General features: G+C 23.7%; 3 protein-coding genes across 6 annotated transcripts; 2 read left to right on the top strand and 1 right to left on the bottom strand.

The window, feature by feature from the left end:
* Nucleotides 1-2248: 2248 nt before the first annotated feature.
* LOC103580849 (PP2C-like domain-containing protein CG9801) lies at nucleotides 2249-9025 on the bottom strand. Of its 4 annotated transcripts, none has more exons than XM_008562756.2 (8): nucleotides 8851-9025; nucleotides 7850-8073; nucleotides 7551-7777; nucleotides 6514-7041; nucleotides 5244-5444; nucleotides 4424-4733; nucleotides 3402-3867; nucleotides 2249-3041 (listed from the first exon to the last, which is right to left on the bottom strand). In XM_008562756.2, the coding sequence occupies exons 2-8, from the start codon at nucleotides 8011-8013 to the stop codon at nucleotides 2826-2828; spliced, it is 2112 nt and encodes a 703-aa protein (XP_008560978.1). In that variant the 5' UTR covers nucleotides 8014-8073; nucleotides 8851-9025; the 3' UTR covers nucleotides 2249-2825. The 4 variants fall into 4 exon arrangements, with proteins under 4 accessions (XP_008560978.1, XP_008560979.1, XP_008560980.1 ...); XM_008562757.2 differs by lacking the exon at nucleotides 8851-9025 and adding an exon at nucleotides 8583-8688; XM_008562758.2 differs by lacking the exon at nucleotides 8851-9025 and adding an exon at nucleotides 8485-8544.
* Nucleotides 9026-10595: 1570 nt separating this feature from the next.
* Nucleotides 10596-12840, top strand: LOC103580850 (LDLR chaperone boca). Its single transcript, XM_008562759.2, has 5 exons — nucleotides 10596-10848; nucleotides 10929-11003; nucleotides 11770-11930; nucleotides 12446-12590; nucleotides 12659-12840. Exons 1-5 carry the CDS (start codon nucleotides 10699-10701, stop codon nucleotides 12686-12688), a joined length of 561 nt encoding a protein of 186 aa, XP_008560981.1. The 5' UTR covers nucleotides 10596-10698; the 3' UTR covers nucleotides 12689-12840.
* A 2360-nt stretch (nucleotides 12841-15200) lies between these two features.
* On the top strand, nucleotides 15201-17537 carry LOC103580854 (V-type proton ATPase subunit F 1). Its single transcript, XM_008562760.2, has 5 exons — nucleotides 15201-15404; nucleotides 15478-15559; nucleotides 16841-16923; nucleotides 17014-17136; nucleotides 17212-17537. Exons 1-5 carry the CDS (start codon nucleotides 15351-15353, stop codon nucleotides 17245-17247), a joined length of 378 nt encoding a protein of 125 aa, XP_008560982.1. The 5' UTR covers nucleotides 15201-15350; the 3' UTR covers nucleotides 17248-17537.
* Nucleotides 17538-17604: the final 67 nt, after the last annotated feature.

Here is a 17604-nt window from a genome sequence, read left to right as displayed (position 1 = left end):
GTATACAAACCGAAGACAGATATGATGATTTTGAATATCAAAATCTTAATATCGCTCTCCTTTTTTAACTAAAGATAAATTTATTTTTATTTCACTTTCATTAACTTTTGCTTTCATAAAATTTTTTTATAAACTTCATATTTTTTTTTTCTTTCATATTAATTTTACATTTTTTATTTAATCTGAACTGTGAAAAAAAATTTCAAGTAAATGAAATCTGATTGCATTTATTTTTTATAAATTTTAGATATTCCTAAGATCTATAGATTTACTTACACTTTATGCAGATCATATAAGATCTCATAATTTTTTTTTCTTAATTTGCAAAGTTTTGAATTTTTTTTAAATCAGACATTCATCATTTTTTAAATTTGATACTTTAATTCATTTTTTAAATTGAGGATTTATAGGAATTTGAATTATTAGGACCCGAATAAATTTTTTCATTAATAAAAATAAGTTGTGATTTCATTAAATTATAAATTTAAAAAAATTTTACTATTTTTTTTTTTTGTTCGAAATATCATTGTTAATAAATTTTTTCAAATTAATTACAATAATTGTGCTATGTAATATTCAAAAATTTAATACGCAAGAAATTGTCAGTTTTAATAAAAGAGCGCGAAGATTCTAGAATATTCTGCCGCGAAAATTTGAATTTAATCATTACGTCAGTTCATTTTATTTCTTTATGCTTACACTCTAACAAGAGCGGTGTTAAAAATGGACTCAATTTAACACCACACGGTGTTGAAATAAAATAACACCGGTGTAGGTGGTGTAATTTGGCGGTGTTAAATCGTGGTAAAAAAAAATTCCACGTGCAAAAATTATAAAAATGTATTACATATAAAAATTTGATGAATATTTTCAGGAGGCAATTTAAATTTCACTATGTAATTATTTCAATAATTATTAATATTATAAGTTCATTTTAAAAATACACAATTTTTATGCCCGGCATTTTAATCACAAAAAATTTAATTAATTAATAAAAACACTTTAATTGTAGTGATCGAGTAAGTAAAAATACTTACAAAGTAAAATATTTTAACACCGGGAAATTTTTTTAACACCGGTAAAGAATATTTACATCGGTGGCGGTATTATTTGAACACCGCTTCCGGTGTTGAAATTTAACACCAAAAATTTCAACATCTACACCGCCTGGACTTACCTCGGTTTTTTTTATAGTGTAATCTATATTATTATCTATTTTAGGTGGCAGCCCCACTTCTATATAATTACCCTATCTTATTAAGAGAATAAGAAAAATTTTGTTCCCGCCATATCTATACGATAGAATTGGTTGATGGTATTAAATTTGGTATCATTAGAAAGGTCTTGATTTAAATTTGTGCCTTTGCATAGTCAAACTTTTTTTTATTGTTAAGTATCGAAATAAATCAACTTATCTATATTTTGCGATTAAAATTTAAATTACGCGGGAAAAAGACAATCGTAATTATTTTCTTGAAATAAATTAATATTTTAATTATTCTGTCACTAAAAATGACTGAATATATGAAACTATTATATATGTAAAATTGAAAAAACATAAAAAAGTTTAGTCTATGCCATGTCTTCTATGATTATAAAAATTAAACAGATTTAATTTGATATCAGTAAAAAAAAAATTAGATGACTAATAACAAAAAATTTAACCATGCGTAGATTTTTTTTAAGAATCCCATGATTATAAAATCATTGAAATCAATCAGTCAATGATGAAATTTGTCTAATTAAATTTCAATGATAACAGAAATAAACAAGAGATTTTAAAGTATAATATAAGTATATATTTCAATATAAAGTATATATACTTTAATATAAAGTATATATTTCAATAAACAGTAAAATTCAAATCATATTCAATAAACTGTGTAATAATACTCGGATAGTCACTTAATGACTGCAGGTTGCTCGTTATTAATTACGAAAATTAAAATTAAGACAAATACAAAAAATTTATTTAAACAAATCATAAATTTATTGAATTATAATTTTTTTTAAACACAAGTACAAATACATATAAAAAAGAATGTGAATAAGAGTAATAAAAATCATTAAACAAATATAAGTAACATGTAAAAAAAATTAATATTGATTTTTTATATTAATTAATTAATAACTAAATTTTAATACTACAATACTAATTATTATTATCAACAATAAATTTTTTTTTTAATCATCACATATAACAAACATAATTATAATAATCATAAATAATTTTTTTACGTCTCTAAATAAATGCTCGTAGACTGCCTTAATCAATTAATTAATCAATTTAAAAAAAAAAAACGTTTTTTTCCGGAAGTTTTTTTTTTAATTATTATAATTATTTATTAATTATTTTTATTATTTACTCTATTGTTTCTACAAAAATATCAATTATTTATAATAATTACTGTTATTGTTATTATTATTAATTTTTTTTAAGTCAATATTGATTTGCTGTTTATTAAAAAAAAATAAACAATTAATATCCAATTCCTATTTTACGTCAATAATTTTTTTTTTTATTTTATTTGTTCTTAATTACTAATAAATGTATTAATTAGTCATCATGTTAATAGTCTGTAGGCCTGGGGAAATAATTAGGCAGTGAAGTAATTAATTGATTAATTAATAATGAATACTACGTTAATAAGATGAGGATTAATTATTAACTTTTTTTTTTTTTGATTTTTAAGACTACACTATTACGTACTACGTAAATATTTAATAAAAAATCTGTAAATTTTTATATATAAAAAAAATATATATAACAGGTATTGCGAATAAAATTGAGGAATAATATATATATTTGTATATATATATATAAATTAATCGGTTTGATTGTTTTGGAATGAACCGACTGCATAGGCAACAATTGTTGCGTGGTCTAATTTACCTGGCACCATTGACATTTTTTCAAGTATTTTTTTTCTGCGTGATCGCTGCTCTAATTTTGATAACTGTACCAATTGACCGTCTTTACGTTGGCTGTAATACAAATCAGCGTCTTCGAGAATACGTCTTTTGGCGGCTGTTATACGGACCTTTGAAAAGTCAAAAAAAAAAAAAAAAAAAAAATAAAGAGTTAATATTAATTGGATATATTTTCATGTGAAGAATTGAGAAAAGAAAATTTCTGACTACAGAGTTTAATAGGAAATCAAATGCCCTTTCAAATGAGTACCCACAAGACCTAGGTATATTTAATATTATAAAATATATACATATAAATTTATATATATATATATATATATATATATATATATATATATATTTTAATTAATTAAAAATAAGTATAGCTTGTTGGTACTCGTTTGAAAGAGCATCAAAATTAAAATAAATTTTTGTGATCAAAAAATTTTTTCCATCAACCGTTTGATGGAAATTTAAAAAAAATGGCTTACAGCAAAATCGAGTAATAATTCACATAATTTTTTGGCACTATTGCACGGTGGCCCGTCACCAGAAACTCCACGTGACAATAAATCTTCCATACGTAATAAAGTTAGTTCGTGTCGTTGATAAGCTTCGACGATTGGTAAATCATTATTGTCAGTACAATTATTACGTAAACGTGTGTGATGTCTATTATCACTTCTTCCTGGTCTTTGGCCATTATGGTTACTACTAGAGTTACTATTTGTTGGTAGTATGGCAAATTTACCAACGACTGGATCAAAATTATCGGAAATTCCATCGCTTGTTAAAAATACAATATCTCCTTCCTCTACTTCTGTCATTGCTAGTGTTAAATTATTTAACTCTGGATTTGACCCGTCAACAGGTCCCAATGCTCCTAATGCATCACGCATATCACGCATACAATAAATATCATGTGAGCCACGAGTTATTTCTCTGACTCCAGTTTTTCTATGAAAGTTAATGAATCATTAGAACCTTTTAATTTGTAACAATATTCTCTATCGTTTGAGTACCCACATCAATATGTTTCAAAAAAGTCATCGTCAACTTTAAAAACGCAGATTTAAAAAAAATTAGTTTACTAATTAATCACTTGATCAACATTTTATTGAAATATATGATTGTGAGTACTCATTTTACTCAGAATATAATCAGCTACTCAGAAATTATATTTATTTTTTTATAAAAAATTTTCAACTCAAAAAAAAAAAAAAACAAAAAAAATTATTATTTATTTATTTTTTTTTTTAAATCATTAGTGCCTTTTTATCAGTGACAAAATTCTCTTTTGCGTGAGTACCCGCATCAATATATTTCAATAAAATTACCAATGAGTCCGAAACTGCGAGATAAAAAATTAATTAACTAATTGATAAACACAATTAACACAATATCACAATGTACTGTTGTTGGTACTCATTCTCCGCGGAATTTCATCAGCATTAAAAATATCGTAACCATTTTTTAGTAAAAAATATTCGGTAAAAAAAAAACAAAATCTTACTTGGAATAAACATAAGCGAGACTATCACCAACGTTACATGTACAGGCGACGTATTTTTTAAATCTAGTATTTCCATCAGACGGCTGGGAATTATTGACAGGTAATACAACACAAACGGTCAATGTCGTAAGCATTCCTTGTTCTTGTAAAATCATAGAATGAGCTGCATGAAATGAACGTAGTAATGCAACAAATACATCTTTTGTCGTTGTAACACCAGTGTTATTTAATGACGGAGTAAATAGTGCTTTATTTAAATATTCCATACTACCATGGACGGCGGAACGTGCTGCTAAACTCGCTTTTACACCTAATACACAAATTATGGTTACAATAGTTAATTTAAAATTTTTTGTATCCCATAATTGAATAGAGAATTAAAAGACCTTTCAAATGAGTACCAACAACCTACATTTTTTATTATAAAGTAAATATGTATGCATGTATATTTATATATACATATACTGTATCTTTCAATCTATAAAAAATAAATATAGCTTGTGGGTACTCATTCTAAAGGGCATCAAGTTCTCTATAAATTTATGTGACCAAGTTATTTTATTTATATATTTTTTGAAAATATATACAAATCAAAAATTCGTAAAAATTTTTTTTTACTAGTCAATAGTTTAGACAATTTAAAGTTCTTTCAAATGAGTACCAATAACCTATACTTATTTTTCGAAAATCGAAATATATACATATATACATATATGTATATATTAAAATTTATAGAAAAAAAATATAACTTGTTGGTACTCATTTGAAAGGAATTTGAATTTTCTATCAAAATACATAATTAAAATACAAAAAATCTCACCCCAGTTAACACCGTCAGCTAATATCAGTATTGCAGCATTTGGACGAGCTGCAATACCAAAACAATCAGCTATCGGTTCCCCATTCGTCACATTATTTGTTGGATTTTTTTCATATAAGGTCGTTGCAATTCCATAAGCTAGTTCGTGAGGTAGAAACCAATTTTCAATACCAGCTATCATTTCATTATTTGATAGCGAAGCTGTAATTAAATATTAAAAAAATTACAATTAATTATTTTATTTATCTAATTTTTTTTGCGTTTAATGCATACATGCTCAAATAAATTTTTTTTTACAGGCGTATGTAGTATAGGTAGACAATAAATAAATATATATATATGCAAATAAATAATCATGCGAAGCATTTTATGTTTTGATTACTAGCATATACTTTGGTTCAACTTTTTTTTTTTTGCTGATGAATATTTCGTTCTTTTTTTTTTTTTAACAATAGAAGAAAAATAACTTCAAGCAATTTTCTAATGGAAAAAATTTTTTACAGTAAAATATTTCATAGCCTTCATAGGAAAAAGTAGACAATATTTAAAATGATAGGTCATAGTTTAGATAATTTGAAATTTTTTGAAGTTTTCGAATTTTTTTTTGACCAAAATTTTTGATTAAAGAATGGAATACATATTATTGAAGTTGACAAAATTTCGCACGAAATGAGTACCCACATCGATATATTGCTATTAAGTTGTCATCAATTAATTAACAGCAATTTATAACTAATTAAATATTTTAATCAAATACAATAAATACTTGCCAAGAATACATTGATGTGAGTATTCAAACTTCATGAAATTTTGTCAAAAATTCAACTACACTAATAATTTTTAATTTTAAATATAAAATAATATTTTCAATCACTTATCTAAATTTTTTGTGCCCAAAAAAAATTTTCATAAACAAATAATAAGAGATTCTTGTAATTCACAAAATTTCCTGTGGAAAGAGTACCCACAAGCCTATATTTCAATAACTCATAAATTAAATAATTACTTTACTAATTAATAATAACAATAATTATTTAATATTATTATTTACCCAAATATATCGATGTGGGTACTCAAACTTCACGAAATTTACTATTCAATTGAAATTTGTCATCGCTGACCCATTTTACCCCACTAACAAAAGAGTACAAGCACTAATTGTCAAAATGACTTTTTTTTCTAAAAAAAATTAATGCAAATAGCAAGTCTAGCATGCTTGACACAATAATAGAAAAAAAGAAAATTGCATTTAATTTTTATAAAAATAAACCTTTTTGAGCATTTTTAAATGGTGCAGGAGCACTTTTAGATTTTCGTAACGGAATCATTTCATTAGCAAAATCCTTAGGCGGAGGAATAATATCGTCAGTACTATTAGAAGTACTATTGTCATCAATGGTATCATCAGATACACGTATCAAATCAATTTTATTATCATCATCCGAGTTATCAACATTATCTCCACTATCACTAGATGCCTGTATGCCCTCATCAATTGTCGCCATATCAACAAAATCATCATCTGTTTTTTTTTCATCACACAATTCAAATCTGACACCGCTAAATTTTGATGCCTTGCCATTTAAATTATTAACATTATAATTTTTTTTTTCAATGTCATGATAACTGTACTTATAAGGATTATTTATTTCACTTGTATATTTTTTATCTGGCTCATATAATTTACCAGCAGCACGTATTTTAATAGTACTATTGTCTATTGGACATGATTCGCTTGTTGGTATCAGTAGCCAACGATTATCAGCGACCGAAAATATACAATCCATTGATGTGTTAACTGCATTAATATTTTTATATATATATTTATTTATTTAATATTTAAACTGAATAAATTTGAAATTTTATAAATTATCATCTAATGATTTTTTTAAATATTTCGTTAAATATTTGAATTAAAAATTTGTTTACTCCACAGATCAATAGGAAATTTTTAGTGCTTTCAAACGAGTACCAACAAGTCATACTTATATTTTATAAATTTCTAGCTGTACATAAATAAATAAATATATACATATATTCAATTTTCAAAAATATGCGTGGGTTGTTGGTACTCATTTTAAAGGGCTTTTAATTTCCTGTCAATCTACACTGTGAAAAAATTATCTATATATATATATACATATATACATATATATTATTTATCAAATGTAAGTATGGCTTGTTGGTACTCGTTTGAAAGAGCATTTAATTTCCTATGAATTCAAGTGGTCAAATAATATTTATCATTGATTGTTCAGAAGATAAATGTGTAATTAATTACTTGATGATTAAAAAATAAACTAATACCTGTTGCTTCTTGATCATTTTGTTCAAGAATATCAATATAATCAACATCAGGATCACTAATACTCAAATGCTTTTGTTTTAAATTAACTGTAGTTAATCCGCGATCTGGACCCGTGTAAGCAGCAAATACTTCTTCATTGTCATCTAATTTACCTAGTAATTTGATTGGCAATTCCTCAGGATTACGACCATGTAATATTACCGGTCCTTCTGTTTTTTCTTCCGATCTGAATTTTTCCAATTAATACAAATTAAAAAAAAAAAATTATATGAAAAAAAAAATAATTAACTACATTTACCCATTTAAGTAACGGGTCACAAAACAACCACCAGGAAAATCAGCAGGTGGTGATCTTGGTGTTATTGTGTTGTCATTGTGACCAATATTTTCAACGGCAGCAGTTAAATTGCTTATTGATAATTGACGCATAAATCCTACGACTTTTTTTCTTAAGCTTGGCATGTTTTTTTTTCTTTTTAAATATTTTTATCACACATTTAAGTCTATGTCTTGTTGACACATCTAAAAATAAAATTTAAAGAATATTTCATCTCAAAAATCAAAACTGTTATTTTTTTATTATTATATTAATTTTTAAATAAAATCAATCTGATATTTATATAGTTGATAAAATTCCTTGTAGAATGAGTACCAACAACCCTATGATGTTATTAAGTCAACATTAATTACATATATTAATTAATTAATTGATCATTAATAATTCTACGTATCATTTAATGGCACCATCCAAATATATCGATGCGACTACTCATTTTACTCGTCATCACTTCAGCTAGTATCTAAATTCATTGATTTTCTTCAAAAAAATTTTTTTTAAAAAAAGTATATTTTTTCAAAATTTTTTATTGTAACTTAAATATATCGATGTCGGTACTCAAACTATAGGAAATTTTATAAGAAATCACACTGTACTATTTATGTTTTATTTAAAATAATCTATTACTAAAACCGCAATAATTATCGGTTTATTAACATTCAAAATAATCAATAACCAAAAAAAGACACTAAACTCTTTTTTACTCCAATTAATTATAAATTTCGAGAAACTAGTCAATAATGTTCACAAATTATCAGCAAAAAAAAATTATCTAAAAGAACAAATAAAAAAAAAATTTACTACGTCTTAACATGAAATTAAAAAAAAAATTAAATAATTAGACATGTGTGTCACATATCGATTTATAAACATTCGATTTAAAATAACCATACACACTCATAGATAAATATTTAATAAAAAAAAAAAAAAATAAATAATTGTTAAATAAACTAGACACTTACCAGTTAAAAAAATAAATGCACGTTGTTGTTAAGTAAATAATTAAAATATCATTATAATAATAATGGGTGTGATGTCTAAAATACTATTTTAAAAAAATTTTCACGTATAATTATTATATATATTTATTATTATAATTATTATTATTATCTACGGATTGAGCAGCGAGCACACGGCCATGACTGTTAATAATGACATCTGTCAAAAAAGATACCTTTTAAATTTCTTTTTTTATTACTAGTCTCTGTTATTATTATTATTATTTACAATAGATGTCACTGTGACATTATTCCATACCATCTCTAATAGCCATTTTAACTGAAAGTTTATGGCAACTTGAAAATTCAATTTACCCGAAATCTGCTGTCCGAATTTGATGACAAATTTACAAAAGTTCAAAAGAAAAATTTTCGGTTAATTTTTCGACAATTTGTACAGTTTTTACCTTTATATTGTAGTCGAAAAACAGTTTTATAAAAGTTGAATACTTGCTGTCAATTTGGAATTAAATTTGCTTGAAACTTACTTCCGAAATTTGACAGAAATTTGAGAAGTTAACTTTTGCTAAGCAATCCTGGCTATTAGGGGTACTTTATCTTCAATTGCATTTACTCTGACCTCCGATCCGAATCAACAGAGAGTTTTAAAATCTGATGCTCTTATATTGCTCTACACTCACACGAATCGCGGCCACGGATTTTCCGCGAAATTTTAACGCGAAAAAATATATATCTTTAACTTTTTACGTTCCATAAGTTTTTTGTTGCGAGAAGAAAACTCTGTCAAAAGACAGGGAAAAACTAAAAGCCCGAAACCATTCACTTATTTCGCCGCTTGAGAATGGCCAGGCATTACCATCAACTCATCTTTTTCCGAGTAGTGGAAATTAATCCGCATTTACTTCGCAAATTTTTTACAGTGTACTACAAAATTATCTGTATAAAAAAAGCTTGTTATAAAAATAATTTAAAAAAGATGATAACCGTGAAATTCAAAATTCGAGACAATTCCGAACTTCGAGTTGATCATTTTGAGTAAATAGAGATTTTTTTTTCTCAACTGAGTAATTTCGGAGTGACGTTAATTTTATTTCAATTCGTATTTACTTCAATCCCGAATTTTAATGTCAAAATAAACTTCTCTCCGGAAAATGAATTCCTCATTCACTCAAGTTTTACATCGCATTTACTTAAAAAATTTTCTACAGTTTATAACACTATTACCGTACACACGTACACAAAAATAAGTTACCATCACGAATTATTAAATTATTTGTTTGTATAAGAAAAATTCTATTTAGGAATATTTGAATAAGGGTTTGCAAATCGGGTTCTGATCGAATCGAATAATTTGATTTTATTGAATTATTCGTAAATTTTTTAATTATTCGAAGTTATACAAATTAATTGTAAAGTTTCGAATAATTCTAAGTTAGAATTGAATAATTAAATATTCATGTGAATTTTTGTACGCTTTAAATAATAAAACAATTAATTAATACTTAATCAAATTAAATAATTAACTAATAGTAATACCAATAAATAAAATAATTATTAATAAATTTTGAAAGAATTTTTTTTTTTTAAATAACAAGTGTTCTTATTTCGCGCGCAACTGCGCGCGTATCACTTTTTTATTCTAATGTATATTGTTGTGTCAATTGTGTATATTTCAACGTTATTTATATGTATATATATATATATATATATATATATATATATATATATATATATAAGTTAACCTGAACCTGAGGTTCCAGAATCTTAAATCTGAAACGTGTTCAATTGAACGTAAACAAAGTTGTCATAAATTAAAAATATAAATAATTAATATAAATTAAATACTACAAAATGAAGGTCAATATTATTATTATGATTATATATTTATTATGTGTGATAAATGTTTATTGTAATGAAGATAAAAAAAGTAAATCATGGAAAGATAAAAATATTATGGATATGACTGATGCTGACATGGAAAGATTATTTGATCAATGGGAGGTAAGTTATATATTTATTTGTATTTTATTTTAATTAATTGATTTTTTTTTTAATGTATTATCTAATAATTTAAATCAAAGGAAGATGAGGAACCATTGGAACCAGATGAATTACCGGAACATTTGCGTCCGCAGCCACAGATTGATATATCTCAGGTATTTTTTATAGTATAATTGTCTAGGATTTAAATTTTAAAAATTTGTAAGCTGACAACAGAAGTTGATCCATATTGCCCTGGTTGTTGTAATTGATTAAAAATTATTGTAAGCATGTAGACTTACTGAAAATTTAATGCTCTTTCAAATGAGTACCAACATGATATACTTATTGTAATTACCGGCAAATATGTACATATATTTTAGTTTTTACATATATGAGTTGAAAATATTTATAATAAACATGTATTGTTGGTACTCGTTTGAAAAAGCTCGTAATTTTCTACTCACAGGTAAAAAAAAAAATGAATTTTTTTTCAATTTTTCAGTTTGAGTTTTTTGAATTTTATGAGCAGTTAGAATTTTTTTTTGTACTAATGAATAGATAATTAAATGCCCTTTGAAATGAGTACCAACCAGCTAGGCTTATTTTGATATTTTAATAACGTAGTAATATATTATTTAATAGATTAATTAACATATATGTACATCTTTTAACAAATTGAAAATAACTATGCCATGTTGGTACTCATTTTAAAGGGCATCAAATTTCCTATAAAATTACCTAATGAAAAATCATTAATCGTTTATCAAATTAATTAAAATTTAACGGTATTATTAATTATCGCTCAGGAATATTTTAAAATAATATTCGATTTTTTTCAGATACTAAGAACTTTAATTTTAATTGGATCTCCAGTTCTTCTAGAGTCATATTATCATCTCATTTTTATTATAACTATTTTTGTAATTTTTATTTCATTAGATCGACGCATCAGATCCAGACAGTTTATTACGTATGACTAAAGTTGGTAAAAGTATTATGATGTTTGTTGATTTAAAAAAAGATTTAACAGACAATGAAGCCGATAATATTTTCCGTATTTGGCAGGGAAGTTTACAAAATAATCACATTATTGCTGAAAGGTAAAAAAAAAGTTTTTGAAAAAGGGAAGAGGACACGTCAGTGATAAAAAATTTGAATTTTTATCGAACTTGAAATTTTGTCGAAACTACTGAGTTTACGTAAAAATTAATAGAGACCTTTTTGATAGAAAATTTAACTACTTATAAATTTATAGGAGATCATTTTTACCATATCTTTGATAGTTCACCCAGAATTTGATTTTTTTAAGTAAAAAATATAAAATTTCAATTTTTTTTTTGTGATAATAACTTTAATAATTTATAACTTCTAAAATAATAGACCTAGACAAAATTTTATAAGGACCTTTTTTATAGAGAATTAAATTTCCTCTAAAATTGTCTCTTATCGTTTTTATCATATCTTTGATAGTTTAGTCATAAAATTAATTTTAAAGTTAAAAAATTCGTAGATTCAATTCCTGGAAATTTTTACTGTCATGTCCTCATTTTTTTTTTTTTTGTATTTTACATAATTAATTAACTGATTAATATTTATATATATTTTATAAAAATAGGTATCCTATAGAACCAAAACGTGCAGTTTTTATGTTCCGTGAAGGATCACAAGCCGTGGATGCTAAAAATTTCTTAATAGACCAACCAGAACTAGAACATGTCACTCTAGAAGGTCGAATTTATAACGGAAAATTTTCATCTGAGGTAATTAAGTCTTTAAATTATTTTTAGAATTCATAATTATATTTATAACATGAATTTTTTTTTTACAGAAAAATAAAAAAGATAAAACTGAATTGTAAAAGAAATTACCACAATTTAAATTTCATTCCAGTGAAAAAAAAAAAAAAAAAAAAAACAAAAATATTTTTTAATTAATTGAAAAATAAATTAATTTTTTTATATTACATTACATTGTGAGTTTATATTTATTAAAGTTTTTTATTAATTATTATTTACTAGACTCGGCTCCATCATTTTCGAGAGCTTTAACTTCCTTTTGAATTTCTTTGACAACTTTTGCAAGAGCTTGAGGATTTACTCCATTCTCACACAATCGTATGCAAATACTCAGGGTAGTTTGGTCAAGATTTGTGTTAAGAAGTTTTGATATCTCGTATATTGTGTGGAATGTTTTTCGAGATATGTTTACTTGATGATTGACTTGTCCAGGCATTTTAAGTTTTTCTAAAACTAGAAAAAAAAATATTTTATTAAATTATAAATTTTTAATTCAAATAATTTTAAATTGTTAATATATTGAATAACAATTTTAAGTAATTTACATAATTAAATTTTGATTGATTGAATTAATCGATACATCGTATGAACTACGATTGAACTATAGCTTTTATTTTAAATATCTACATTTTTTTTCTGATTCGTGTCAGTTTAAAAAAAAAAATTATTTAAATGATCATTAGCTAAAAAAAAGTAGAAAAAAATTACTGAGACCGTTTTTATAATTTAAAAATTTTAAATAAATGCATAATCTCTAACATTTTTTTTTTTGAAAATTTTATAGAAATTTTTAATGCATTAACTTTTAGGTTTTTTACAAACTATTTATAGAGGGAAGGGGGGGGGGGTTTAGTTACCTTTTTTTAAGAAATCGGAGTGAAATAAAATTTAGTAAATAAATTCTAGTATTTTAAAAAACACAGAGACAACTTTAAGATGTCATAAAGATATCTTTTAAAAGGATGACAAATTTTTTTTTTGTCTCAAAGCCAAGATTTTTTAAATAAATAAGACGTACAGATGTCGGTCCTGAAAGTCATAAAAAATTTTTGTTTTTTTTTCTCGTCTTAAAAAAGTCATTTCAATTTAAAAAATCGTGTAGATGACTGATTTGTAATTTGATTTTTGCCGCCGTTTGTCTCTAGTCTTTTAACCAGATACTTTTTTTTTATGACATAAATTTCTAATTGTTTTGTCAATATATTGATGCTCTATTGATAGGTCAAAAACAGCCTCAAAACTTGTCTTACAGATGTCACAAAGCCAAGTGTGTTGCTAGGGCCAGTAAAATCTTTATAGCAAATTACAATTATAAATATCGAATTTTTAAAGCTATAATTTAACTCCTAATTAATAACGCCTGCAAGTAATTTTTTTTTCAAATCTATATTTCAGCGAAATTATAATTATGTTATCCTTTTTTCAATTAATCCTTTAATTCTTTTTTAAATTAATTAATTAAACTTTAATAGTTATGACAATTTTTAATATTTTTTAATATTTCAATACAGAAGTGTGCAACAAAATTAGAACTGAAGTTCTAAAAATTGTCAATTAAAAAGCTGCGAAGTATTTTTTATGAGTGTGAGTGTAGCAGACATCAGACATTTCATAAATTTTAAATAAATAAATAAATTAAAATGAAATTTAAAAAAAATTGCGTACTAAGTTTTCATTGATCTAAATACGCATTTTAAAATTTTTATTCTACTTACATTTTATTTATTTACTCAAAAATTTAAAAAATTTTTACTTGTCAGTTACATTCACACTCATGTATTTTTTATGTAATTATGATAAAAATCAAAGAGATGTAGGTAAAAATAAAATAATTTTTATTTATTGGTCGTGTTAATTCAATGGACTGATCGCCCTATTATATTTACCTCATATATTTATGTGACAATAATATCGTTGGACAAAAGCCAGCTAGAATTTATTTAAACACTTGAATGCCAATTTTTCAATCCCTAGATGTTCTCTTATTATAAATATTCTTTTTATAACTTTTAAGTTTAGTTTCAAAAGACGCCTTCTCTAAAACAATTATATTAATTATTAATTATCCTAATTACCATTAAATTAAATAATTTATAAAAAAAATGATTAAATTATTCAAAATTTAAATGTCAATTTAAATTTCAAATTAAAAAATTCGTTAATCACAAAAATATAAAAAATTAATTTTATATTAATAGTTAATTAATATAATTATTATAAATTTATATACATTATATACATAAATATATATAAAATGTCAAATAAATATGAAGAAAGACGTAAAAGACATCCGTTACGTGAAGATTCATCAATAACTGGTGACGGTAAGTAATTTAATTAATTAGTTATTATTACTAATTACCTTGTGCTTTAATTAATCTGACGTTTATTTTTTAACCCATAATTTTTCAATAATAATAATAAAAAAAAAATAATTTAGTAAAAAAAACTGAGAATGAGAAAGAGCGAGAAGTGACATCTAGGAATAAATATATGAAATATATGTCATAAATATATGTATGTATATCTAGTATATTTATATAGTCATAGTTTATTTTATTAAGACAATTGATAAAAAAAGATAAAGATAGAAAGAAAAATAGTCACGAGAAAGGCGTGACAGTTGAAGTTTTCATAAAATAATTCATCAATTAATGATTTAATTATTATTATTATTATTATTATTATTGATTATTTAAAAATTTAATTGTTATAAAATTAATAATGGCACTCCATTCTGCAGGAAAAGGAAAACTTATTGCTGTTATTGGTGATGAGGTAATTATTTATTTATCCTTAATTATTAATTAATTGGTAGATTAATTACTTAATTAATATATTTTTTATTCAGGATACTTGTGTTGGATTCCTTTTGGGAGGTGTCGGAGAAATAAATAAAAACCGTCAGCCAAATTTTATGGTTGTTGATAAAAGTATGGATTTTTTAAATAATTTATAAATAATTACTCTAGTAAAATTATATTTAAATATAATTTATAATTTCGAGTAAATTAATTAAAAATATTCAGGATCTAGGATTTTCGCAGTCAAATATTTAATAATTATCATATTTATTGTCCTAGATCTTTTTCTATGATTTAGTTCTACTGATAAACTGATAAATTTATAGTTATAAATTTATAATCATTGTTTTGAAATAAGATATTGTATTTATATACATTTATTGTGAGTGTGAATGTAGCAGACATTAGACAAATCTAAAATTAATAATAAATAGAGTAAATAATTTAAAAAAAAGAATATTTATAAAAAATGCACTTATTAATTTTTTAATTTTTTAAACGTGCATTTTTTTTTAAATTTATTTTAGGAATTATTTACATTTTTTCATAATTTTAAATTTGTCTGATGTCTGCTACAATCACACTCATACATTTATTATCTTTGAAATGAGTACCCACAAGATATAATTATTTTAACTATGTAATGGTTATATATTTTTATTATATTTACATTAGAGTGGCAATATTTTTTCATCTTTTTATATTTTTTGACACTCACTTGAAAAAATTTAAATTTTTCTGGTTAGTCGACGTTCAATAATTTTTGGATATTTTTAAAAACAGTAAATTATGAAAACAAAAATATTTTTAAACATAGCACCTATAGTTTTTTTAATTTCCTACATGTGTATATTTTTATTTTTTTTATAATTAATTCCCAGAAAAAAATTCCGGAAATTGTTAATTGTCTATTGAATTCAAATTTTTAGTTCAAAGTACTTAAAAACTCTTCAAGTTTCAAGTCATTAAATAATTTTTCAAAGGTCGCTCAATAATTTTCAAAATTTCGAAAATCAATCTATGTAGTCGTAGAGTAACATTCTAATTTTAAGTCAAAACGGGAAGAACATAAATTTTGTATGAACTCCTAGGACCAAAATCTGTAGGTCTTATTTATATAAAAAAAACTATTTTTTGAGATATAATAAAATTTGTCGTGTACTGTCTCTCGTAAGTATGACAACTTAAATTTGTCTCTGTGCTATTTGGGAACTTGAAAATTGAAGAAATCTTCAAGTACTTCGAATTAAAATTTTTTATGTGAACTTTAAAAACAAAAAAAAAAACCGGAAATATAATATCACCCTAACGTACATATAAATATGATTTGATGTACGGGTTGTTGGTACTCATTTTAAAGAGCATTCAATTATTTATAAGAATAATGTAATTAATAATTAATTTAAATAGACACAGCAGTTGGTGACATTGAAGATACATTTAAACAATTTGTAAAACGTGATGATATTGATATTATTCTGATCAATCAAAATGTATGTGTACATTATTTATATTAATATTAAAAATTTTGTGCAGTTAAATTTGATTAATTTATAAATTCTTAATTAATTAATTAAAAACAGGTAGCTGAAATGATTCGTCATGTTATTGATAGTCATACTCAACCTGTTCCAGCTGTTTTGGAAATACCTAGTAAAGATCATCCTTATGATGCAAGTAAAGATTCGATTTTACGACGTGCTAAGGTAATTTATTTATTACTTATGAGTTTTACTTGAATAATTATTTAAATTAAATTAAATAATTTTTTTAAATTAAAGGGTATGTTTAATCCAGAGGATATACATTCAACATAAATATATATAAAAAAAAAGTTATTAACAATTATTTTAAAAATGTGTTATTAATAAATGTTAAATAATATAAATATAAATATGAGTATAATTATGATGAAAAAAAATAATTAAAAGATAATTTATTAAATTTTTTTGCTCTTTAAATTCATTACAATTTTGAAAATTGAAAACAAAAATTTGTTTGAAAAATTAAAAAAAAAAATTATTCAGAAATTTGAAAAAAATTATTTTTTTTATTACATTCCGTTTGTTTTTATTAAAAATAAATAAAAAAAATTTAATAAAATAAAATTTCCATAGCAGTTTATTTTAATTTATTAATTAATTGATTGATTGTAAATACAAATTTAAATTTCA

Source organism: Microplitis demolitor, chromosome 4, assembly GCF_026212275.2.
Source record: "Microplitis demolitor isolate Queensland-Clemson2020A chromosome 4, iyMicDemo2.1a, whole genome shotgun sequence".
NCBI lineage: Eukaryota > Metazoa > Arthropoda > Insecta > Hymenoptera > Braconidae > Microplitis > Microplitis demolitor.
This window is presented reverse-complemented; position numbering and strand designations above follow the sequence as displayed.